We start from the raw sequence: 25,422 nt of genomic DNA, 5'->3' as shown, positions 1-25,422 counted from the left end.
CTGTGAAGTGAGCTAGAATATAATAAATAAAATAAAATGTAGTCTCTGATCAATAGTTATCAAGTATTTAGGTCACATGACTTCACAGGAATTACAAAAGACTCCATTTGAGTAGATAGGGTGGGGCAACCAGTCCTTCATTACCAGACGACATGATGTTTTAGTCTTTCATGATTGACACCATGTCAGATTAGTCAATCATAGTGCTATACATTCTTGCCATGTCTTGGTTGGGACCCTGATCAGTCAGTCAGGTCATTGCATGTTGTCAAGGAGGATGGTCAAGAAACTGTCAATCATGGCGATCAAGGAACACGTCATAGAAATTGTCAAACTAGACAAGAAAATACAATTTAAAAAAAAAAAAAAACCCCACACGACATACTTGACTTCTTATTGGGTGTCCCAGACACCACATCGCTGGCCTTCAATTACGTCACACGACAAGGTCAGTTCGTTGTTCCTGATGTTCATATCCCAACCTGATGATCCGTGTAATCCGAAGGCAATGAAGACTCTTTCAAATACAGAAACTAATACGAGATCCTCAACAGCGTCCAAGATTCATTTTGTAATGCTTGGCCCATTTTCACTTTGGTTAACTGTATCCTACATTACCCACAATGCTGTGCTGATAGAGGTGCAGTGGGATTTTGCCCCTTGCTTCATCTTCATGTGATGCAGCGGCACTTTAGTACTTTCCTCCCTCACGTCTTCATCTGCATACTCTGCTCAAACAGATTAGCTTCCTGTCATACACCACACTGTCAGAAACAGGGGTACAGGAGGAGTCCATTTCTGTCCCCCAAGGGACAATTTACACAGATGTAATGATCCCTAGGGTTTTTTTTAAATTGGACTTCAAGGTAACAACATGGACCTTTTTAGGGTCAAAAAGGTACAGATGTTCCCAAACAGTATATAAATGATACAAATAAGTACCTTAGAGGGTTTAGAGGGTACTGATCCAGTGATGAGCTGTTGTCCCTTTAGTGGTACAATAATGTACTTTGTTTTCTGAGAGTACATCTATACCATCGCACTCATTTCGTAGATTGCCAATGCGCCGAGGTGAATGTCTGGCGATACGTATAAAGCTGTAACGCACTCTGGGACCAACGTCTCAACTAATTCCATGCTGGATTTCTCATTAATAACACGCTGAAAGTTCTGCACCAACCAACCAACCAACCAACCAACCAACCCACACACCAGAATCCCGAAACACGTCCGGGTGGAGTTTTACTTTGAAGCCTCTTCTTGATCACCTCTAACCTTTCTACCAAATGCTAGAGTTATTTTTAATTCATATATACAAATCAAATAAACACTTAGCTAATAAATGACATTTTAGTCTTTTAGTATCTCAACATGTCATTTTTGTTGCAGCCCAAATTAGAATAATCCCCTTGCTGATTCATGGGGAGAAGGGGGGGGGGGACCCTTTTAAAACCCACTACATATCACAAACCTCAAATATTCCTCCTGTTTTCTTCTCTTTCATGCCCGATTTATCCTTCACTCCGTCCTCACAGGCCCACAGGCTCATTTGCTCTAACCGAAGGCAGATGAATTTTTCATAACCGCAGCGCTGTGTGTTTTTACGCTAGCGTGACTGATTGTAGTAAACCATAAATCACGCCGTTTGCCTTGGACTCGTCCGTTCTGCGATTTTATGTGCAAATGGTGATTCAACTGCATTCCGTTTTAGATCCGTGCATAAATCTGGGTTAATAAATCTCTGACAGAAGAGAGCAAAGATGACCAAAAATTTATTACAGTTGGTCATCTGGCAGAATCTTTTCACCATGTTTTGTCATGCAGTGAAATTTAAAATGGCTTCTCGTTCCATTTTTACTAGAATATCCAAATCCATGATTTTATTTTATTATTATTATTGAAACAAATACTTTCGAGCCCATTTACTTTTAACTTTCACAGAATTTGGGAGAAATATTAGCACAAGAGCTTGCAACCATTTTTAATTACGGCACATTATTGGAGTTGCTCAACACATGATTTTTGAATTGAAGGAATTGATTTTGTTTTGGTATTGAACTTCACGATACTATATTTGACATCCCATAATAAATAATAAGATAACCACAGAAATCATATTTGGGCACTAATTAGTTCAATAATTATGGAAATGTGCATCATTCGGGTGCTAATTTGTTGGTTGCCATGATAAGATTCTGGTAAAGATCTTTTTTAACCTGTGCGCATGAGTTCCTGGAGACTCTCGGCACTTTGGTTCAGCACGGCCCACACTTCCTCCTCCTGCAGCGGGCCGCCTCGAACCTGCAGAGCCTCGGCCAGAGACACGTGCATGGTGCCTGTGGACAGAAAAACACACGATTGTGGACGTCTTGCGATGCAACACTCATTCAGGAGTTAAAGAACAACTTCACACAAAGCTCTCATCATTTTTAGAACAAATGCGGATCAAATTCATTTGATCTGATCCATATCTGATCCTGGAATAAACCTGGAGAGGCAGAGAATTGCTGCTGGACAACATAAAGCAGGTTAAAAGGTGGTCATGTAATAAAAACAACGGCCAAACATGAAATAAAACCAACCATCTGTGTCCTCTGTTTTTTTATTTTTAAACATTTGAAAGTCAAGTAGTTTTAAAGAGAAAAAACAAAAACAAACAAACAAAAAAAACATGCAATAATAGATGGGTATCGAGGTTAGCTCATACCTCACACTCAAGAAAACAAACATCGCATCATGTCATCTATCTACATTTTAGTTTTTAGATTAACCCATGGGCGGCACGGTGGTGTAGTGGCTAGCGCTGTAGCCTCACAGCAAGAAGGTTCTGGGTTCGAGCCCCGTGGCCGGCGAGGGCCTTTCTGTGTGGAGTTTGCATGTTCTCCCCGTGTCCGCGTGGGTTTCCTCCGGGTGCTCCGGTTTCCCCCACAGTCCAAAGACATGCAGGTTAGGTTAACTGGTGACTCTAAATTGAGCGTAGGTGTGAATGTGAATGGTTGTCTGTGTCTATGTGTCAGCCCTGTGATGACCTGGCGACTTGTCCAGGGTGTACCCCGCCTTTCGCCCGTAGTCAGCTGGGATAGGCTCCAGCTTGCCTGCGACCCTGTAGAACAGGATAAAGCGGCTACAGATAACGAGATGAGATTAACCCATCTGATACCCAGCATCAATATCAAGGTGATACCCACAAAAAAAAAAAAAAAAAAAACACAATCATATCAGGGAGAGAGAAGGCCCAAACATTGTTATCAGATCCTGCAGCAAGCGTCAAGGATTGAAAATAAATTTAGTTTAGAAACATTTACATACAAGACACGACTGTTTTTTTCCTCTGTTAGAACTGACCATTATAGCTTTTTTTTTAAAGAAAATATTCAGTAGAAATCGGATCAGCTGATACTCAACGTTTCATAGCAGTATTGGGAGGAGGGGAGAGAGGAAGAAAAAAAAAAAAAAACAACAACTTATTGTACCATCTCTCCATTTATTTACTTTATTTATATTGTAGATTTTTGGATATTTAACAATTCTTCTCTGAAGGTGAAGTGAATATCGGTGATTATTATACATACAGGCCACTTTTTCTAGAGAATAAAAACGTGTTCTATTCCCTTCTAGTGGGTTTAACGATAGCATGCAATACTGTTAGCATATTACTTATCCTCCATGTATTACACTGCTCCATCCAATGGAGAATGGGTGTGCAAGATTGTTACAATATTGCACGTTGTCAAGACATGACGTTACACATTGGAGACTTAAAACGTCTGCGTTAGCGAGCGACAGTGACGATTTGTAAACAAACATGGCCGCCAGGTTTGCTTCATTAAATACAGAAGATTGAGAGAATTTTGGCTGCCAGGTTGCGCTGTTGTGTGCAGTTGTCAATGTTGATTTTAAAATTAGTGAAGTAAATTACACAGGGAAAATAATAACAGGTTTGACTGCGCTAGCATTAGCCTTCACCAACACTACACTGGCTGGAAGGAAACTGGACTGCCACGCTAACAGCACCGAGTCGCGGGTAAGTTAGCATTGGCCTTCAAGAATGCTGATAAGAGATTGCGTGTGTGCAGGGCTCGAAATTCGCGGTGGTCCGGTCGCCCGAGGCGACTTAATTTGTCATTTGGCGGGTAATTCCTGTCACTAGGCAGCCCAGCTGGCTAGTTGAAAAAAAAAAAAAAATTATATATATATATAGCTAAGATTCAGACTAGGGCTGAGCGATATATTGAATATACTCGATATATCTCCGAAAATTCTATGTGAGATACATAAAATTATTATATTGTAACTATCAAGTATTTTATGGTCACCTGCCGACTTGCGTTTGTTTCCTGTTTGTTTTAAACCTTTTCCGGTGGTTTTCTCCCTGTTCCTCAGGCAGTAACACGAGAGGCTGCCTAAGAGTAAAAAATTAAATAAATAAATAAATAAATAAATAAATAAAATCACACACTCGCCAAACAATCCCGGGTGACATCTAGGTGCTGAAAGGAACTTGCGGGCAGTATTGCCAGATTGGGCGGTTAAGTGCATTTTGGCGGATTTTGAACATATTTTGGGCTGGAAAACGTCAGCAGTATCTGGCAACACTGCCTGCGGGAAGATTTCCTAGTTTCGGTTTACAGCGCTGACTCAGTTCGTGCAGTCGCTGGTGTTGCATAGGCTACCGTGTAAGTTCTCAATTTCAGCGACAAATTAAAAATGGAAGTGGACGAATTGGTTCCTAAAAGAACTAGTAAGGGGTCAGTCATCTGGCATTTTTTTGGATATCGCGAGGAGGACGTGGAACAGCAAATGCCAGTTTGTAAAGTGTGCAAAAAAGTATCAAAATACTCGGGTCTTGAAATAAATGCACATTAGTCACGAACAAATGGTAACTACTCTCGTGTTATTTTTGACAGAAGTAAAATTCATACATGAACAAATTTTGGCGAGTTGAGTTTCTGTTTGGCGAGTTACTTGGGAAGGTAACTAGTCCGGCTAGCTGGTGAAAAAAAAAAAATAAAAAATTATATATATATATATATATATATATATATATATATATATATATATATATATATATATATATATATATATATATATATATATTATGAATTTCGAGCCCTGGTGTGTAATTATTAATAAGTAATAATAAAGTCTGGCTTTTTTTCATGGTCTATCAGATATATTCCATTCAGCTACTCGTCTTCAACTCATTCAGTATCATGCTCGCTGAATGGAATATATCTGATAGGCCACTCAACACCAGACAATATTATTTAAATATCAACCAAGATGAAGTCGAGGTTATTCTCATCTCATTATCTGTAGCCGCTTTATCCTGTTCTACAGGGTCGCAGGCAAGCTGGATCCTATCCCAGCTGACTACGGGGGAAAGGCAGGGTTCACCCTGGACAAGTCGCCAGGTCATCACAGGGCTGACACATAGACACAGACAACCATTCACACTCACATTCACACCTACGCTCAATTTAGAGTCACCAGTTAACCTAACCTGCATGTCTTTGGACTGTGGGGGAAACCGGAGCACCCGGAGGAAACCCACGCGGACACGGGGAGAACATGCAAACTCCACACAGAAAGGCCCTCGCCGGCCACGGGGCTCGAACCCGGACCTTCTTGCTGTGAGGTGACAGCGCTAACCACTACACCACTGTACCGCCCTGTTGAGGTTATTCACCACCAATATTCACTGAGCCCAAGACAGATAATTGTTTTAGTACAAATACACAGGTGATTCTTTAAAAAAAAAAAAAAAATTCAATCTTCAAAACCTTCATGCAAATGTAATAACGGTGCGGCACAAACTTGTGTCCCTTATCTATGCCGAGTCACATAAAATACTTAGTTTTGAAATCGATAAAATAAATCCCAACTCCACCTTCCCTTTGAATAGTTTTAGACCAAACTTCAGAGCATCTCTAGTGCTTATATTCAGGAACTGCACTCTCATCATTTCTAATTCTTCCTCACTTACAGTGACAAAGTGATTGGACGCCATTTTGCCGAGTTGCTCGAGGCGATTATCGAGAAATAGTCAATTTCTCGACCAATCAGCACGCACTATTTCCTATAAAATCACCCGTGTATTTACATTAAAGTTACCTTGTCAGAACAAATTCTCAAGATCATGAGATCAGCAGTTTTTGAAGGATGAAACTTTACATCACAGCAATTCTACAATTAGAATAATTGCTTACAAAATCAGATCGGATTTGTGATCCAACATACAGAATCTAATCTAGCATTTCCTGCCCAATTTAAGATCAGATGGCTCCAATTTCAAGGCTTGTGTGTTTCCAATTAATCGATCATTTTTCCTCTCATGTGGTGGAGTTTGCAGTAGCTACTTGAGCAGGATGATGAAGTGGAGAAGGTAATCATCAGCTGAGCCTCCCGGCCAAATTCTCAACTTCTGTTCATCATCGGCAATTTATTTTTCCTTTCAGAAAGTCATGTGAAAGTATTCCACAGATTCATTTATTTCCCCTCCCAGCCCTTGGCTTATATAGTTTCCTAATAAAGAGCCTACAGCCCTACAGAGTTGACAGTTCCAGCTTCACAGCCAAATGCAAAAAATCTGCCTGATGCGGCAGCAATGACAGTGTTTAAATCCCCACACATCCCAAAGAGATGGGGTCGGAAAGTGTTGGGTTTAAGAGATTACATCCGACTGAGCGGAAAATATGGCTTCCTCCATCACTGAGAATACATGAGGCCTGACGAACTTACAAACCATCTACAGAGCTTCATTCAGCTTTGTAATGTCTAATACACACACTTTTTTTTTTTTTTAAAGTTGCGTAGGACAGGAGAAGCAAAAAACAGATGGGAGGTTTTCATTTCCTTTTTCCTAAATTAAGCAGCACAGGAACAAACTAACTGCAGGTAGGAATGAAATAATGTCATATGCGGACCATATGATTGGTCCAAATAATTATTTCAGCCAATCGTTTGGATTTGTTGCTTTACAGCGTCATAGCTAATTTACATAAAAGGTGAGAATCTCAAGTGCGAAGGTTTAAAAATAACCATTGTTACTAGGGCTGTAACGATATGTGTATCGAAATCGTGATACGCAGAGCCACGATCCGTATCGCGATACAAGAAGGCAGAATCGCGGTACACCCTTTCAAACTTCTCCTCAGCCCAAAAACAGAGGCGCTTCCAAACTTCAATTTATTAATACTTTACTTTTTATTTAAATTACATTTTAAACTTACTTAAATTACTTTTATTTTTTTATATCTATTAGTAAGTCGTTTTTTTGCCGACCTGCGACAATCTTCTGCGAGTCACGCAACGTCCACACTCGCCACTGGCAGAGCATTCATTTCTTTTAAGCGGTCGCCATTCTGGTTGCGACACGGGGAGCGAATCTGTAAACAAGCAGCTCATTGGCTGGCTAGGTGTGCCACAAGCCAATCACTTGACCGGAAAGGCATGCAGTGTTGCCAGATTGGGCAGGTTTAGGTGCTTTTTGGCTGGTTTTGAACATATTTTGGGGTGGAAAACGTTAGCAATATCTGGCAACACTGAAGGCATGTCTGCTTGGGCGGAAGCCTTCTGCGGCAGTTACATTTTGACACGCGAGCAATGTTTCACCATAAAAATTCCGTAATTTCCATCTGTTTTCCGCGATCACAGAAAATCATTGGCCCTATGAGAGTGAGACAGTGAGAGAGCCCCCCCCCGAAAAAAAAATCTTAACGGATTTACACGATTTGGAAAAATGACTTTTTCAGAACCGAAAAAAACAGAGCTTCCGGCTCAACAGTATTATTTTGAGAAATAAAACAATCTTTGGATATACATTTGTTCATTTTTGCATACATATTACTCATTCTCTGCAGTGGTCTGAATTATTTGTTATTAAATAGTTAAAGTAAGTAAGTAAATGTTAATAAGTCAAATTTACTTAAACATTTTACAAAAATCGTGCGCGTATCGAATCGTGGGTCAAAAATCGCGATACGAATCCAATCGTGAGTTGGGTGTATCGTTACAGCCCTAATTGTTACCCATCACTTTGTTACAGAGGCCGCTAAAGGCCATGGTGGTGAGTTTTTTTTTTCCTGGAGCTACTTTTGCGTTTCTTCACAGTTGTTTGCACCCCCTCACTACATTACACCTTTTGCGCTTTTGTATTACCTCACAATAAAGGTTAGCATTAACGCAAAAGTATTGTGAGAGGACGTAAAAAGTAGTTCCAAGAAACCCCCCCACCGTGACCCTGAGGAGGCGGTGTACTTCGTTGCTTGCTAGCACGAACATAACTTTAGTTGAGCTCACGCATAAACCATCGTCTTACTGCGTTTTGAGCAACAGCAGAGTCGCACTTTACCAATGTTGGATAAAATCTATTTTACAAAAAAAACCTCCAAAAACAAGGAGGGGTACATTTTTTTGAATAATTAAGCACAAGTTACGCATTTTTAAAAAAAATAATTATAATAATCCTGGCTATTTTGATGAATCTCTGACACCCATGACATTAAAACACTCCTGCACACGAACACAACACACAGACCTAGCGATACCAAGTGTTAAAAAAAAAAAAAAGGGCCTTTTGAACATTTGCTGTATTTATTTCCAAAATCGGAGTGCTCACTGATAAATTATCACAATTTCTGTTTGTAATGATGTGTCTTGTATCTAAGCAATCGATAGTTCCTGAGAACAGCAAGTACTAAAATAGAAAACCCACAAATTCTTCATGTTCATGAGGTTGTAAGGTTTTAAAAAAAAAAGAAAAAAAAGGGGACAAAGCTCGCTTGCTGTAGTCGCTTCTTGTATATGGAGTGGAAAGAAAGAAGAAAAAAAATTCCCCAGAGCTGTGAATGGTGTCAAGGTCATGAGTTCATTTCACACAGAAGACAATCAGACGATCAGGAACGCGCATTAGCGAGGACCTTGTGTGCGTCTCTCCGCCCCCTCACTCTTTCCTTTGTTCAGTAGGAGGGAAAGAAAGCGGGATAGGATACGAACCCTCGTTAGTGTCCTATGAACTAATTTGTAATTTATATTTTTAAAAAAAAGCCAATACGACTGCATTAATTCTGTACGAAAAATATTATTCACCCTCAGAACATCGCTCTCCATCAGACTGTGTTTAATTGTGGGGAATTTTTTTTTTTTTAAAACCTCCTGACCAATCAGGTCGCAAGTTGTAGAGCAAACAAGCAATAGCCAGAATGACTGAAAAAAAGTTATCATCAGCAATAATAAAGATAAAATGGACAGTGAGTAAGCTATGCTAGAATGTGTAAAGGCAGGCTAATATGTGCTAGCAGTCAATAAATAGCTTGTATTACTTTGTCTTTTGAGGGCATGTATAGGGTGACCAGACATCCCGGTTTTACCGGGACAGTCCCGATTTGGGGTTGTGTGTCCCGAGTCCCAACAAAAGTCTGTTGGGACACGGATATGTCCCGGTTTTCGCCACGTTTGTGACTGAGCAGCGTGGCAATCATGAGTGGCGAAATGTCTGCATTTACTATTTTGATGAATTGACAGGAATCGCAAACTTTCCTGGTTACTGCCCCCTGGCCCTGTGGCATGGGTGTTTATTTAGCCACATTATTCCAGACAACAGAACGTGTTGCCATGCAACAATAAAATAAACATTAACTGGCGCGAATGTTCTTTGTCGAGCAGCTAGCAGCAGTAACGCCGCAGCAATTATGCCGAAAATGTACCTTTTCCAAAGATTTACAGGGCACCTACCCCTTCCTCCGAGAGGTGCAGAACAATGCGCACGAAGCCGACTGCACACACTAAGTGCTTTGTTCTTGTACTGAGTTGGGTAGCCTATGCTGCAAATGCTGTGCGCTCCTGTGGGGGCTTTCCTTGGGCTGTCGCCCCTCTCCTCCTTTACTGCTGTTTTGTTTGAGTGTATATTTATGGAAGCTGCGAGAGGCCCTTCATATAATCTTTTTTTTAATTCACCTTGTTATCCCGAGATAACGACATAATTCAGGATCTCGAGAAAACAAAATTATTTCATGATCTCAGCTGGATCACTGTATCTCCGTCGGTAGAGACGAAGCCGGGCCAGTCTTCTGCGGAGGTGCCGCGGGCTAATTTTGAAATTATCCCTTATTAAAAGACTTAATGCAATCTCTCCCTGTGTCAACCCCTGATCAAAATATTGCCTTATTAGGTGATCGGTTATTCCAGACATTCTAATGACCAAAGTTGCGTCTATACAGAATGAGAAATAGCCCCAAAGTCAGCATATCACAAGTCTCTTGGCGCACCTGAATGAACCATTTCTCAGCTGTTTACTCGAGATCATGAAATAAAGGTTTTGTTTTCTCGAGATCTCGAATTAGTGGTGTTGTTTTCTTGAGATCCTGAATTAATTATGTCGTTATCTCGGGATAACAAGGTGAATAAAAAAAGGATTATACGAAGGGCCTCTCTCGGCTTCCGTAGTATATATTCTCAAATCACTTGTCTCTTTTTTGTTTCTGTTTAACATACCATTCTGACAGTTTGGCCATATTGCTGTGTTGAACAGCTTGTTGCACCTTCCATTAAAGTGTTCACTTTTGTCCACATCTTCTTGCTTTATTCATTCAGTTGTGGGGAATGGTTAGTAAGGTTGATTCTGACCGAGGCTATGTTGAGGTCACATATCTACTTTTTAAGTTCATGCTATAGTGCATACAATTTTAGAGATATAGCCTACATGTGCATATGCATTCTTCTTGGTGTTCTCACAAGCAGGTGAAATAAATCAGTTTAAATTTGGCCTATGGACATAGCCTGGCCTATTCTCAGCCATTACAACATCTGTTGTCTGACCATAATTTAACTGATCTGTATCCCACTATGCTACTAGAGAACAAAATGCCTGTTTGTTTTATTTCCTGCGAGATGTTGATAAATGTGAGCTTCAACAAAATACGAGCACCTTTGAGTGTCACGTTTATATAAAAAAAAAAATAAAAAAATAAAAAAGTGCGCGTGCACGAGCATGGTCGTGCGCAAAAGTGTCCCGGTTTCAGACTCGGGAAATCTGGTCACCCTAGGCATGTAGCGATTGCGTCCGTTGTTGCATGTGGGCGTGGCTAATCAATCCATGTGAACAGCTGATTATCTGACGTGTTACATGCTCATTGTCATATTAGCATCTTCTCACAATAGATTAGCAAAGCAAGCTAGCTGTACTAGCTACTCTCGACATGCGTGGCCACACAGAGCCGACATTTCCACAACCGCTCAGAATCGGACTGAATTCTCAGTTCTTTGCAAATTAGATTCAAATCCAAACGAAGACTCGACCAATTTCTCAGAGCGATCCAATCGCACGTGTGGTCGCAACTTCCTTTCGAATTCCTGGTTGCAATTAGGTTTTTAGTGCTTAATGCACAAAAATGGAAGAAAATCACAACTTTTATAAAGGTTCCGTCTTCATGAAGCTTGGAAGATTAGCAGAGATCGTCGGTGCCACCTGAGCTTTTGAGAGTCACAATTCCAAAGATTTAAGAAAAATAAAACACAAATCACCTAAGGTAACATTTTCATCCACCTCCCTGGAGGATGATGTATTCTTGAACCTGGAGTTAGGAGGTCAGCCCCAGGAAAATGAATCCACCAGAGACACGCCTTCCTCTCACCCCACAGACACACACTCCGAGCTTTCCTCCAGATGATCCAAACTCCTTCTGCTTTTTTGTTCTGAATACCACAGGCACAAGTCATCCTCATCCTCTCAAACAAATTCCACACACACTTACTTTAGAAACACAAACCTCTGCTCAGATCAGAAACGTTTCCAAAATCAGATCATAAAGTCTAACGCAGAGATCGTTTCATTCTTAGCCAACGCGAGTGTGTGGGTGGAGCTGCTAAGATCATTTGCAATTCCTAAAAGCTGAAAGTCTTTTTGGAGGAGAGAGAGGGGGAGGGAAAAAAAAAAAAAAAGCCAGGAAAATGAGAGCCGGGCCGCAGTACTATGCGCCTCGTCCCTGAGGTCACGTCATCTCTCCAAACTCAAAACATTAACTACAAATGTATTATTACACCACAGCGCTGCGGAGTTCTGGATCCTGATTGGTCAGAAGGTGGTGAGTAATTGTCTAAAACAGCAGCTCAGCTGCACATCACAAGATTTCACTGACGTAGGAACAACTTGTACAGAGACTTTAGCAGCAGCAGGTGTTCCACAAAAACAGGATTAAAACATTCCTGTAACATTAACAAGAGTCGTCTCAGTTTTAGAGGTGAAGCTCTAGGGCCAAATTTTCCAACATCTTTAGGACAGAGGAGTTTACGCTTATGTGGTTTGTCAATTTAGAGAGAGAGAGAGAGAGAGAGAGAGAAACGAACCACTGTTTATCGCTGCTATAACGCAAGTGAGAACAGGAATTAAAATTGTTTCCTGGGGTGATCCAAAACATTAAACGCAACTATAAACAGATAAAAATATGACCTGTACTTTAATGAAAAAGAAAATTGGACATCCAGTCCCTGTGAATGAGCTGTTGCTATAGAAACGATAGGTTTGCACCTGCACTACTGTCAGAGCTGCTGTTACTGAAAATTTATCACCTGAAGAAGAAGAAACCTTTATTATTCGTCACATGCACACTTCAAGCACCGTGAAATTCATCCTCTGCATTTAACCCATCTGAAGCAGTGAACAAACACACCCAGAGCAGTGGGCAGCCACACCAGAGCGCCCGGGGAGCAGTCAGGGGTTCGGTACCTCGCTCAAGGGCACCTCAGCCCAAGGCCGCCCCACATTAACCTAACTGCATGTCTTTGGACTGTGGGGGAAACCGGAGCACCCAGAGGAAACCCACGCAGACACGGGGAGAACATGCAAACTCCACACAGAAAGGCCCTCGCTGGCCGCTGGGTTCGAACCCAGAACCTTCTTGCTGTGAGGCGACAGCGCTAACCACTACACCACCGTGCTGCCTCCTGACCAATCACAATCCGGAATACAACCAAGTTGTAATACAAGCGCTATGCATAGCTAACTCTGTGCGAACAACACTAAAAATAAAATGAAGGGAAACAATCAAAATAACTGAAGTATCACAACAGGAGCAATGAACGATTAATGCAACCAAGATCTCGAAAAACAAACAAAAGATGTGAAAGGAGTCATACGGCGTGAGCTACAGTCCAGAGACAAAACCCTGACGGAGGGAACAAGCCGCCCGAGCACAAAGACAGCAATGAGACGATGTTCTGAAGCTCTGACTGCAACTTCTCACCCTGTGTGAGTCAGTGACGTGCAGAAGGGGGAAAAAAAAAAGATCCACACCAAAAAGAAAAAAGAAAAAACACGAGACACAGTGTCTCATTCTTTGCCTCAAGTGAGTTCACCTCAATCACTCTATCCATTATTTACCCTGATTTATGCTCCACTTCCTGAACAGATTCAAAAATGTTTCAAAACACCTCTGTAGCATTTTACCAAACTGCTGCAATTTTTTTTTTTTTTAAACGAGGCCCAGAAATGAGTCACCACTAATTGTCTGTAAACAGGGTTTTCATGAAGTCTGTTGGTACATCTGTCTAAACTTGACGTGTGTGTGTGTCAGTCAGAACACAGTGAGCACTGATCAAAGAGAATTAAAAAGAGAAGGAAGGGAAAAAAACAAAACAAAACCCCATGTTCATGCAACTTGTTTGGACAAGTTTTAGCTCCATCATTAGCAGCGATAATGCATTCGAAGCACACAATACACTCCCATGGCTCGTTTAACACTCACGCTGACCTTTACCTCAGGCCTGGTTCACACATCAGCCATGTCGTACACGGTTCTCGCGAGCATAAGAAGCCCAGACAGGAGATCGTTGTGTTAGGTGTATATTCTATACGCTAGAGCAATTTTTCCCAGATTAGGTGAATCATTCCATCACACATGCGTTTATACTCTGTAAATACTTTAAAAGACTGAGAGAGTGTGAGGAAAATGATCAGCTAGCTTTCTCGATAGAATTAAAATGACTGCTAGCTGCTTGTCTGATGTTCTAGCGCTACATTACTTTACAGCTTGGCCTACAATTGTCACCATGAATTAAGGTCACGTACTGGATGCATCTTCTTCCATGAACGTGTCCATTACGGAGAAGCAGCAGCAGGTCAGTATGATTTACTTCCACGTTCCAAATCACAGATACTACGGTAAATATAAAGTCAGTGCTGAAAAGCGGAGCGCCTGATGAGTTTATGAGCAAAATATTTTCAAGAGGGGGGAGGGGGAAAAAAATCACCTTGAATAGAATATTTAAATAACATTGGCTGGTGGGCAGGACGGTGGTGTAGTGGTTAGCGCTGTCGCCTCACAGCAAGAAGGTTGTGGGTTCGAGCCCAGCAGCCAGCGAGGGCCTTTCTGTGTGGAGTTTGCATGTTCTCCCCGTGTCCGCGTGGGTTTCCTCCGGGTGCTCCGGTTTCCCCCACAGTCCAAAGACATGCAGGTTAGGTTAACTGGTGACTCTAAATTGAGCGTAGGTGTGAATGTGAGTGTGAATGGTTGTCTGTGTCTATGTGTCAGCCCTGTGATGACCTGGTGACTTGTCCAGGGTGTACCCCGCCTTTCACCTGTAGTCAGCTGGGATAGGCTCCAGCTCGCCTGCGACCCTGTAGAACAGGATAAAGCGGCTACAGATAATGAGAGGAGATGAGATTCCATTCAGCTAGCATGATACTGAACAAGTTAAAGAGGAGTTCAAGATCCTGCTCACTGAACTGAATCATTATTCCTCCGACACCACAGCAAGGATGAACCCATTAATGGCTCCTTTTAATTTGGTGACATGCCCCCCCCCAAAAAGCTACTTCCTGTTCTGACTTGCATTGTAGCAGCTATAAACAATCGTTCACACACGAACATCAGCGTCTGTCCATCCCTCCATCCATCTACCTCTTTCCTGTGTCTGTCTGTCCCACCATCTATCCATCTGCCCCTCTCTCTGGTGTGTCAGTCTCTCTCTGTCCCTCCATCCAGCTGTCTGCCCATCTCTCCAGTATGTCCCTCCATCCACCCATCCATCTGTCTGTCTGTGTGTCTCTCTCTCCCCCAGTGTGTCTGTCCCTCCGTCTGTCCCTCCATCCGTCTGTCTGCATCTCTCTCCCCCCAGTGCGTCTGTCCCTCCATCAGTCTCTCTCCCCCTCCCCAGTGTTTCTGTCCCTCTATCTGTCTGATTTGGGGGGACAGTCTGTCTGACTTGTGGTTAATAAGTTCTCATATCATCTGTAGCCGCTTTATCCTGTTCTACAGGGTCGCAGGCGAGCTGGAGCCTATCCCAGCTGACTACGGGCGAAAGGCGGGGTACACCCTGGACAAGTCGCCAGGTCATCACAGGGCTGACACATAGACACAGACAACCATTCACACTCACATTCACACCTACGCTCAATTTAGAGTCACCAGTTAACCTAACCTGCATGTCTTTGGACTGTGGGGGAAACCGGAGCACCCGGAGGAAACCCACGCGGACACGGGGAGAACATGCAAACTCCACACAGAAAGGCCCTCGCCGGCCCCGGGGCTCGAACCTGGACCTTCTTGCTGTGAGGCGACAGCGCTAACCACTACACCACCGTGCCGCCCCGGTTAATAAGTTGTTTTTTTAAATAAAACTTGCAGCTCATCATGGAAGTGTATAATCATCCATCCTGAAGAATTATTTGTGTCGGAAAAATTAAGCACATGTTCAAAATAAGCAAACAGAATTAAGAACATATGTTGCGACATCCGTTCATTTTTGTGCGCGCTACAACTGAACCCGATGCAAGTAGTAATTTTTTTTTTTTTTTTTAAAGGTGTATAAAAATGTTGAATGTGCCAAGGTTGCTGGTTGCACCAGTGTCAGCACATCACAGCGCTGAGGGCTCTGTAACGAGGACTGAGCTCATCCTATATGTTTGTCTCACAGAGGTGTTCATTAAGATAATCAGGGAAACCTCAGGAGATCCATTCAACCTGCTTCAAAAATAAATCCTCTGTAAGATCTTCTGTAAAAGCTTCACTTCATGACATTTACAAACTGCTGACGAGCTGCTGAATCCAGACTGGAAACCCAGGCGTGGGAAGTGACCTCGTCATGAAAACGTGACCTGTGGTTTCTGCTGCATACTCCGAACTGAAACGTGTAAAAGGTTAAAGGTGACATCAGCACAAGGCTTGGGAATGAAGCCAGAGTGTAAAGAAGACATACACAGGAAATGGAAAAGAGAGAGAGAGAGAGAGAGAGAGAGAGAGAGGGTTTGGGTTTGTCAAAAGTGCTGTATAATATAATGCATTAGCATTTATGAACAAATTGAACAAGCAGGAGTATAATGGCATGAAGGATAGATTTTACCCTCCAGAATGTTGATCAGTAATCACTCCCCCCAACACACCTTCACTTCATTATCAGTCTGTCCCAGCATTTAAACCCAAACTGGGATGTGTTTGGAGAGCTGAAGGTCGAATGGGAGCAAGGGATGGAATGGAAAAGTGCAGATTCCTGCTGAGTGCAGACGTCACTCTCCCTCACTCGCACACTCCTCTGCGGAGAGATGGCATTTCCTCACTGAGGACCGAGTCAAAGAACAACACGAACAGCCAGCACATCCCAGTCCACTCAGAAACCAATCAGAAAAATAAGTGGCTCAGGGAAGACGTTTAGGGTGGAGCGCTAACGGCTGTAGACTAATCTGGGCGATTAGCGTTGGATTTTTGCTAAAGTCATTCGTATGAAGATCCCAAGAGCTGCTGTCTCAAATCAATCATCAGCCATTATTTTACATCATTTTTGTGGAAAGGTACAATAGTTAGTGTCCTCATAAGGCTGGCCGATATGACAAAAATATAGTGAGATAATATCTTGAAAGCATTTCTATGATGCATCATGAAATAAATAAAATAAAAACCCCATGAATGCATCGGTGTTAGATTTACTTAAACTTTTTTAAAATCCTAAAAAGTTGATGACATACTGTATCATGTCTCCAAAAATTTTATAACTGCAATTTCTCTTTTTTTAAACTTATGACAAACTATTTTTTGATCACTTAAAGTTACAACATTGAAATAAAACAAAAATGTGAATTAAAAAAAAAAAAAAAAAGTTACATTTTACAAATTTAAAAATTGCATACAAAAATCTGAACAGTCAGTTCAGATTTGTAAATATTTAAAAACAATAAAACTAAACGTTTAAAAAAAAGATTAAGGGCATGCCAAAATATGATAAAAATCAATTTATTTAAATTCATCCGACTTGATATGAAGCTGTAAAATTTATGGATAGAGCTTTCAGGCCAATACACTTTTTTGGGGGGTGTTAAACATCTTTCTTGGTAGATTTCCACCACGAATGATTAAACATGGCCAGAGAATTAAACAGATGAGGTGTGACTAGTATTACAAGGTAATTACTAGTCCCCTCCCTTTAGATATCACACTCTCGGTTAACTTTTGCTAAATAGCATTTCATCTCTCATTCCCATACATGTCAACCTTTGGTCAATCAAACTTGTATAACCAACCTCCAAAATCCGTATTTCCCTTATAAAATCCGTACAAGATGCAAATTAAAATAATTTACCTAAAATTTGAATGATAATTAACAATGATATATTCCAGTTACTTTTTATTCAATATTAATAACAATAAACCTTCAGAATGAATACAAAGCTCCAATGTTTGACAAAAACACAGTGTTATCAGCGTAGTTACGAAGGAAATACTTCGTTGTTTGGAGACAGGTTTCACCGAGCGGCTATTATGCGCGAGACTTCATATTAGCCACAAAGTCAGAAAAATCTGTTCGTAAAATTACGTTATAATGACCAAATACAATGAAAAGTATTTTTCCAGTCTCACCTGTGAAAGGTAATCCCATGTGATCTCGTTTGGACGGTAAACCTGTTGGTACAGTTAAACGCAGCACATGAATGAGGCATCTTTATTCTCGGCTACTGTCTAGACGCTATACCAGAGACGGCTGAAGAATCTCCACTTTGCCACATCCAATATGGCGGCGAGGATGACGTATGATTCTACGCAGAAGGCGGCGTCTATGTTTATATGTCTATGACTTCACGGTTGGCGGGATTCTCGCAATGCGGTGTGCGCATGATCAAAAGTGGAACGAAGTCTCGCTACCACAAGATAACGCGCGATTTCATAAGACTCTTTACTGGCTGTCTGTGGTGTACAGTACGTTTGTAAATGTTATGCGCTCTTATCATCGTGGGAATTGATTATAGCTCTAAATAAATATTGAAGTTTTTTTAGAGAATCCGTATAACTTTATTTATACGCCCGTATACTACGTTTATTGAATCAAATCCGTATAAAATACGGACATTCCGTATAGGTTGACATGTATGCATTCCTATTGAATCAAAATTTTAGCTTGTGAATTCTAACGGAATCGGGGCATCTGTGTCAATACCCAGCCCTTTAAAAAAAGAAAAAAGGGGATCTTACAATGTCCACAATATCCATTACAAAAATGTATCATGATGCAATTGATCGTGAGATCAGTGTTCTATTGTCATATCGCCCAGCTTTAGGTCACAGTGCACGAGAGGGGAAGTGACTGAAAGTCAGGATTCAAACTCTGACCTGCTAATCGTGACAAAATTTTGGCCAAACCACTCATTTAAGAAGTTTAACAAAAAAAAAAAAAAAAAAAAAAAAAAAAACCCACCCACAAGTGCTCGGAGAGCACAATATCCCCTGCTGGCAACTCGGCCATAACTCTGGTAAAACGCGACTGAATTGAACAAAATTGCAATTTGCATATTACTGACAAAGAATCCTGCCAAGTTTCGTGAATTTCCTCCAAAAACTGAGAGCGGAGTTGATTTCAGAAGGAGAGTACGCTTCCCGGGATGGACGGACATTGCCACGATATAACCCCCTTTCGGGCCTTTCGGCCAGCGGGGGATTTTATTTAAAAAAAAAAAAAAATCATATCACAGTTATCAATGCTAACAAGACCTGAAACAAAATTAAACTGTTCAATACGGAGCTGTAAACAAGAGGACGAGAGAAAAAAAAAAAAAAAAAAAAAAGTGTGCGCGTCCTTAACATTTTTACATCCAGATGATTTGCCTTTCAGATTCCCAGACTACAGGAGCTGATGCTCAGTGGCACACCAAAATACTGACGCGGGAATTTGGACCATTACTTCAGAAAGGACAACATAAAACGAACAGAACGGACTCAAAAATAAAGCCCATTCTGGTATTTTCTCCAGATTGTGATCAGTCTACCGTACCTCTATACTCGATACATCAGTGCACACAAAAAACAGCTTGATGCTTGAACCTGACCTCTAATTGGCCAAGAAGATGAACATTAAAGGGCACTTCTTCTTCTAGAGTGACGAAAAAGGTTACAAAGAAAGCAGCACAGAAATTTTCAGCACAATACGGTTCATCCTCTCATCAGAGCTTTCAAGAAAACCAAGACTATTTTGAGTTTACACCTTATAATCAGCCGCCAGAGCAATTCAGCAGCTAACTATAAGGTTTATGAGACTGGAAACGTGGACGAGAATGTGAGGAAGGAGTCACGACTGAATTCGATACTTAAAAAACAAACAAACAAACAAACAAACCCAATTGAATTGATCTGGAAGTAGATTACTACATGTAAACGCATCAGTTACCACATGGATAAGCTTAAAGATGAATAAAATGATAAACGGGTGAAAATATTAATTTATTGTGATTTAGTTTTGAAAGGCAACATGGGGGGGGGGGGCCCCTCAATGTTTGTAAGAAAATGCCATTTCCTGGCTTTTACATGAACTAATTTGTGAATATTTCTTCTTACTCCCCCCCCCCCCCAACATATTTCATGTTGTGTTCTCATAAAATTGTGAGATTTATCATTTCTAAGAGCCTAGACTCTTCCTTCATGTTAAAATACCTCTGAAAAATACATTATTTCCCATGTGAATGTCTAAAAACCACATTTTATTTCTGCAAAGAGAGAGTGTCTTTGTTTGGTAAATCTTTTACATGACTGCCAAAAAAAAGACGGATTTTTTTTTTGGTGCATTAAAATACCTCCTCCCCCCCCCCCAGTTTCAAGATCATATGACGTAAACTTGTATCCGAGTTCCAGCTTTTAACAGAACATACCAAACATGTTCCTGAAGATGAGATAAAATTATTCAAGGCCTAAATTAAATCATGCAGAGGAAAGAGATATCATTTTCTATGACGCACAAAACATCTCACGATGTTCAGTACAGCTAATCGAGTAACAAAAGCAGCCACAGAGCTCGCCTGGAATTTGTTAAGCAACCCTGATTTTGAGAAAAGATTCTCTGTAAACAAATATTACTGTTAATATTCACAAAAATAAACTGAACACTGAAAGAAGGAACATAACTAATGTACAAAAGTAGATTATACCCTCGAGTCGGTCAATCAGTCGCTATAAAAGATCACGTTCATTTTTCTGAGTTGAAACGTGGTGGTGGTAGCGTCTGGGGTTACAAACAGAACCTGAAGAGCAGCAGGTGTTACAATAACACGGTGTGTAACATTTCAGTCAGTCAGAGTTTGTTAAGTGAGTGCGAGTTTCATAAAAGGTGCTGTATAAGTAACTTATTTTAACATTTATAAAAAACTGAACAAAATATTAAGATATTTTTAGTTGTACAGAAGAAATAAAAGCAGTAGAAACAATTAGTAGTAGGGCTTTTTTTAAGTTTACAAAAACAGCCCGAGAAGCAACAATGTTATATTCACAAAAATAAATTGAACATAGAAACGAGGAAGGGCGGCACGGTGGTGTAGTGGTTAGCACTGTCGCCTCACAGCAAGAAGGTCCTGGGTTCGAGCCCCGGGGCCGGCGAGGGCCTTTCTGTGTGGAGTTTGCATGTTCTCCCCGTGTCCGCGTGGGTTTCCTCCGGGTGCTCCGGTTTCCCCCACAGTCCAAAGACATGCAGGTTAGGTTAACTGGTGACTCTAAATTGAGCGTAGGTGTGAATGTGAGTGTGAATGGTTGTCTGTGTCTATGTGTCAGCCCTGTGATGACCTGGCGACTTGTCCAGGGTGAACCCCGCCTTTCGCCCGTAGTCAGCTGGGATAGGCTCCAGCTTGCCTGCGACCCTGTAGAAGGATAAAGCGGCTACAGATAATGAGATGAGAAACGAGGAATACAACTACACGCAAAAAAAGGTACGATTTGTATCCTCTAGCTGGTTTAATCAATAGGAACTGTGCAGCTGATCAGTGTCATGAGTCTGTAGTAAAGTTTGTTGTGTGGCTTTTTTTTTTTTTTTTTTTAAAGTTGAAACTTGGGGATGGTAGTTTTTAGGATTACAAACAAACCATCTGAAGTGTAACAAACGCTACAATAGCGCCAACCATAACCACTGGCAAAGGTGCTATATAAATAGATAAATAAAAACAAACCCCGTTATTAACATCTATAAACAAGAAAAGCTGGACTATAACTACATGCAAAAATATTTACAAGTGGTATAAAAGGTATTATTCATTCCACATTCAGTGGATATAAGCAATTGTATATTACTACCAGCTCATATACCATGAGTAGAGAAAAAAAAAAAAAAATTGTGGAACATGTTGCTGAACCAACCGAGGATGAAATAAAAACTCTACTCAAAAACAAACACCCCCCCCCCAAAAAAAAATACAAAAAAAAAAAAAAAGCGCAACAAGATATGGAATGAAAGCATTTGATGGTAAGAACATCTCTTTATTTTTCAAGAATTATCATCGCATTTTTCACAAATTGCTCCTGTCATTTCACGGGTTTGTTTATATTCTAAGCAGAAACTATTTTGTATATCAAATTTGCAAAAAAAAAAAAAAAACTCCATTTCTCAAAATCCAGTGAATGTGAATAGAATAAAACAGTTATTCCACTCAATCTCGTCATACATGGATTATAGACAACTCAGTGCTACGCAGCTCATCAGCTATCAGCTCATGTACGACTCGATTTTGTGGAATAACTATTAAAAAGTTCTTGAACAAACAAACAAACAAACAAACACCAGGTGGTGGTAGCATCTGGGTTTATAAAATAAGTCCTAATTGTAACATACACAATAGACACCTGCATAAAAATTTACATAAGAGCAATTCCAGCGTTATGGACGTGACACTTGAACTCAAAATGCCAACAAATGACCCAGTGCATGTTTTATTGTCTCCCAGTATTTAAACAGGTGTTGCATATTTTAAGGCTGTACCATACTGGAGAAGTGATAGAACAAGAACAATTCCCATAGTACATCTAGGGCATGCCAGAAAACGCCAATAAAAGATGCGTTATGGATGTGACAAATTAATTTGAAGATTTGATCCTCCTGCTGGATTAATCAAAATCATAACAATGCAGATGATCAGTGCTGTAAAGTTCATAGTGGGGGTTTTGGTTGTTTTTTTAAGCTCCAGTTTATAATAAAAAACAAACAAACAAACAACTAATCACCAAGTGTTTTTGGGTTTACAAACACAGCCCCATAACCACACACACACACACACACACACACACACAAACAAATGTAACTATTAAAGCCTTGAACTTAAACAAGAAAGTATCAGAAAGTTGCCTGAGGCTCTGATCAAACCCTCACATGATGAACATTTTTTGTTTAAAGCCCTGAGGGTGTGCTGGACATGAAAACCTCCCACATGATGCTGATGTCCAGAGTAAACTCACCTCTACAGTGTAAAAGGCCAGTGAAAGGTTAAAGTGTAGTGAGTTTCAGCTCCAGCATCACCTCCACACTGAGAAATGAAGAGCTGCTCCTTCTTCCTCTCCTTCTCAGGTCCAACAGGTTGATCCGAGAGCACATCCGAACCCCAGAACCTCCGAGTCCCGTCCAGAACTCCTTCTTCTTCCTCTCCTCCTCCTTCTTCTTCTTGACACACTTCTTTCCACTGTATTAATCCTCCCAGAAGTCTCTCTGGGCTTTCTGTCCAGCTGTAATCACACTGAGATCTCCACTAGCTTTGGGCTTGTTCTTCTCCAAACTAGTAAGCCATTGCAGCTGAGAGGGATTGGCTTCCCTGGGGTTGCCACATCCTTATAATAAACTCACGTCCAGCTCTCAGAGTTGCCAGATCCTCTTTTTTCATTTCTTCATTTTCAGGGTTGCCAGGTTACATTTTTTCCCCTCATGATTAAGGTTGCCAGTTTGGTTGGATTCAGTGATGAGAGAGCAACAAGGTTGAAAATGTGTCTTATTGGGAATATGTGAAGTCTCATGGCATGAACCATTGTATAAAATCTACAGCTACATCTTTATTAAGTAGGTAAAAGTCCTTTGACGTCACATCACACCAACCATCAAACAAAAACTACTCTATAAAACTGTCAAATAAAACCCACTGTACAAAGCCACAATATATTAAACAGTTATTCCACAAAATCGAGTCGTACATGAGCTGATGGCTGATGAGGCACGTAGCACTGAGTTGTCTATAATCCATGTACGACAAGATTGAGTGGAATAACTGTTTTATTCTATCCACATTCACTGGATTTTAAGAAACAGAGCATTTTTATTTTTTGAAAATTTGATAAATAAAAACTTTAATATAAAACGTCCGACAAAATCATTTCCACTTAGAATGTAAAGAAACCGGTGAAATGACAGCAGCAATTTGTGAAAAAATGCTATAATAATAATAATTCTTGAAAAAAATATATTCTTACCATCATATACAACCCCGATTCCAAAAAAGTTGGGACAAAGTACAAATTGTAAATAAAAACGGAATGCAATGATGTGGAAGTTTCAAAATTCCATATTTTATTCAGAATAGAACATAGATGACATATCAAATGTTTAAACTGAGAAAATGTATCATTTAAAGAGAAAAATTAGGTGATTTTAAATTTCATGACAACAACGCATCTCAAAAAAGTTGGGACAAGGCCATGTTTCCCACTGTGAGACATCCCCTTTTCTCTTTACAACAGTCTGTAAACGTCTGGGGACTGAGGAGACAAGTTGCTCAAGTTTAGGGATAGGAATGTTCACCCATTCTTGTCTAATGTAGGATTCTAGTTGCTCAACTGTCTTAGGTCTTTTTTGTTGTATCTTCCGTTTTATGATGCGCCAAATGTTTTCTATGGGTGAAAGATCTGGACTGCAGGCTGGCCAGTTCAGTACCCGGACCCTTCTTCTACGCAGCCATGATGCTGTAATTGATGCAGTATGTGGTTTGGCATTGTCATGTTGGAAAATGCAAGGTCTTCCCTGAAAGAGACGTCGTCTGGATGGGAGCATATGTTGCTCTAGAACCTGGATATACCTTTCAGCATTGATGGTGTCTTTCCAGATGTGTAAGCTGCCCATGCCACATGCACTAATGTAACCCCATACCATCAGAGATGCAGGCTTCTGAACTGAGCACTGATAACAACTTGGGTCGTCCTTCTCCTCTTTAGTCCGAATGACACAATGTCCCTGATTTCCATAAAGAACTTCAGATTTTGATTCGTCTGACCACAGAACAGTTTTCCACTTTGCCACAGTCCATTTTAAATGAGCCTTGGCCCAGAGAAGACGTCTGCGCTTCTGGATCATGTTTAGATACGGCTTCTTCTTTGAACTATAGAGTTTTAGCTGGCAACAGCGGATGGCACGGTGAATTGTGTTCACAGATAATGTTCTCTGGAAATATTCCTGAGCCCATTTTGTGATTTCCAATACAGAAGCATGCCTGTATGTGATGCAGTGCCGTCTAAGGGCCCGAAGATCACGGGCACCCAGTATGGTTTTCCGGCCTTGACCCTTACGCACAGAGATTCTTCCAGATTCTCTGAATCTTTTGATGATATTATGCACTGTAGATGATTGTGTTCAAACTCTTTGCAATTTTACACTGTTGAACTCCTTTCTGATATTGCTCCACTATTTGTCAGCGCAGAATTAGGGGGATTGGTGATCCTCTTCCCATCTTTACTTCTGAGAGCCGCTGCCACTCCAAGATGCTCTTTTTATACCCAGTCATGTTAATGACCTATTGCCAATTGACCTAATGAGTTGCAATTTGGTCCTCCAGCTGTTCCTTTTTTGTCCCTTTAACTTTTCCAGCCTCTTATTGCCCCTGTCCCAACTTTTTTGAGATGTGTTGCTGTCATGAAATTTCAAATGAGCCAATATTTGGCATGAAATTTCAAAATGTCTCACTTTCGACATCTGATATGTTGTCTATGTTCTATTGTGAATACAATATCAGTTTTTGAGATTTGTAAATTATTGCATTCTGTTTTTATTTGCAATTTGTACTTTGTCCCAACTTTTTTGGAATCGGGGTTGTACTTTCATTCTATATTTTGTTGCTTTGTTTTTTGTATTTTTTATGGTTTTGTTTTCGAGTAGAGTTTTTACATTCTAAGACCATCCTTGGTTGGTTCAGCAACACGCTCCGACATTTTGTTTTTC

General features: G+C 40.7%; 1 protein-coding gene across 3 annotated transcripts in view; it reads right to left on the bottom strand.

Annotated features, from left to right (window-relative positions):
• Positions 1-23,032, bottom strand: part of ptpn13 (protein tyrosine phosphatase non-receptor type 13) — a 114,501-nt gene extending 91,469 nt beyond the window's left edge. For 2 of the 3 annotated variants that reach the window (XM_060935360.1, XM_060935363.1), the window contains exons 1-2: positions 22,686-23,032; positions 2,217-2,336 (exon numbers count right to left, since the gene is read on the bottom strand). In XM_060935360.1, the coding sequence (XP_060791343.1) occupies positions 2,217-2,331 (115 nt within the window). In that variant the 5' untranslated portion in view covers positions 2,332-2,336; positions 22,686-23,032. The remainder of the gene's footprint in view (positions 1-2,216; positions 2,337-22,685) is intronic. The other variant, XM_060935362.1, reaches the window with a different exon arrangement.
• Between the last annotated feature and the right edge of the window lie 2,390 nt (positions 23,033-25,422).

This window comes from Neoarius graeffei, chromosome 12 (assembly GCF_027579695.1).
Source record: "Neoarius graeffei isolate fNeoGra1 chromosome 12, fNeoGra1.pri, whole genome shotgun sequence".
Classification (NCBI taxonomy): Eukaryota; Metazoa; Chordata; class Actinopteri; order Siluriformes; family Ariidae; genus Neoarius; species Neoarius graeffei.
The sequence above is the reverse complement of the archived record's forward strand: the minus strand, read 5'-3'. Positions and strand labels throughout refer to the sequence as shown.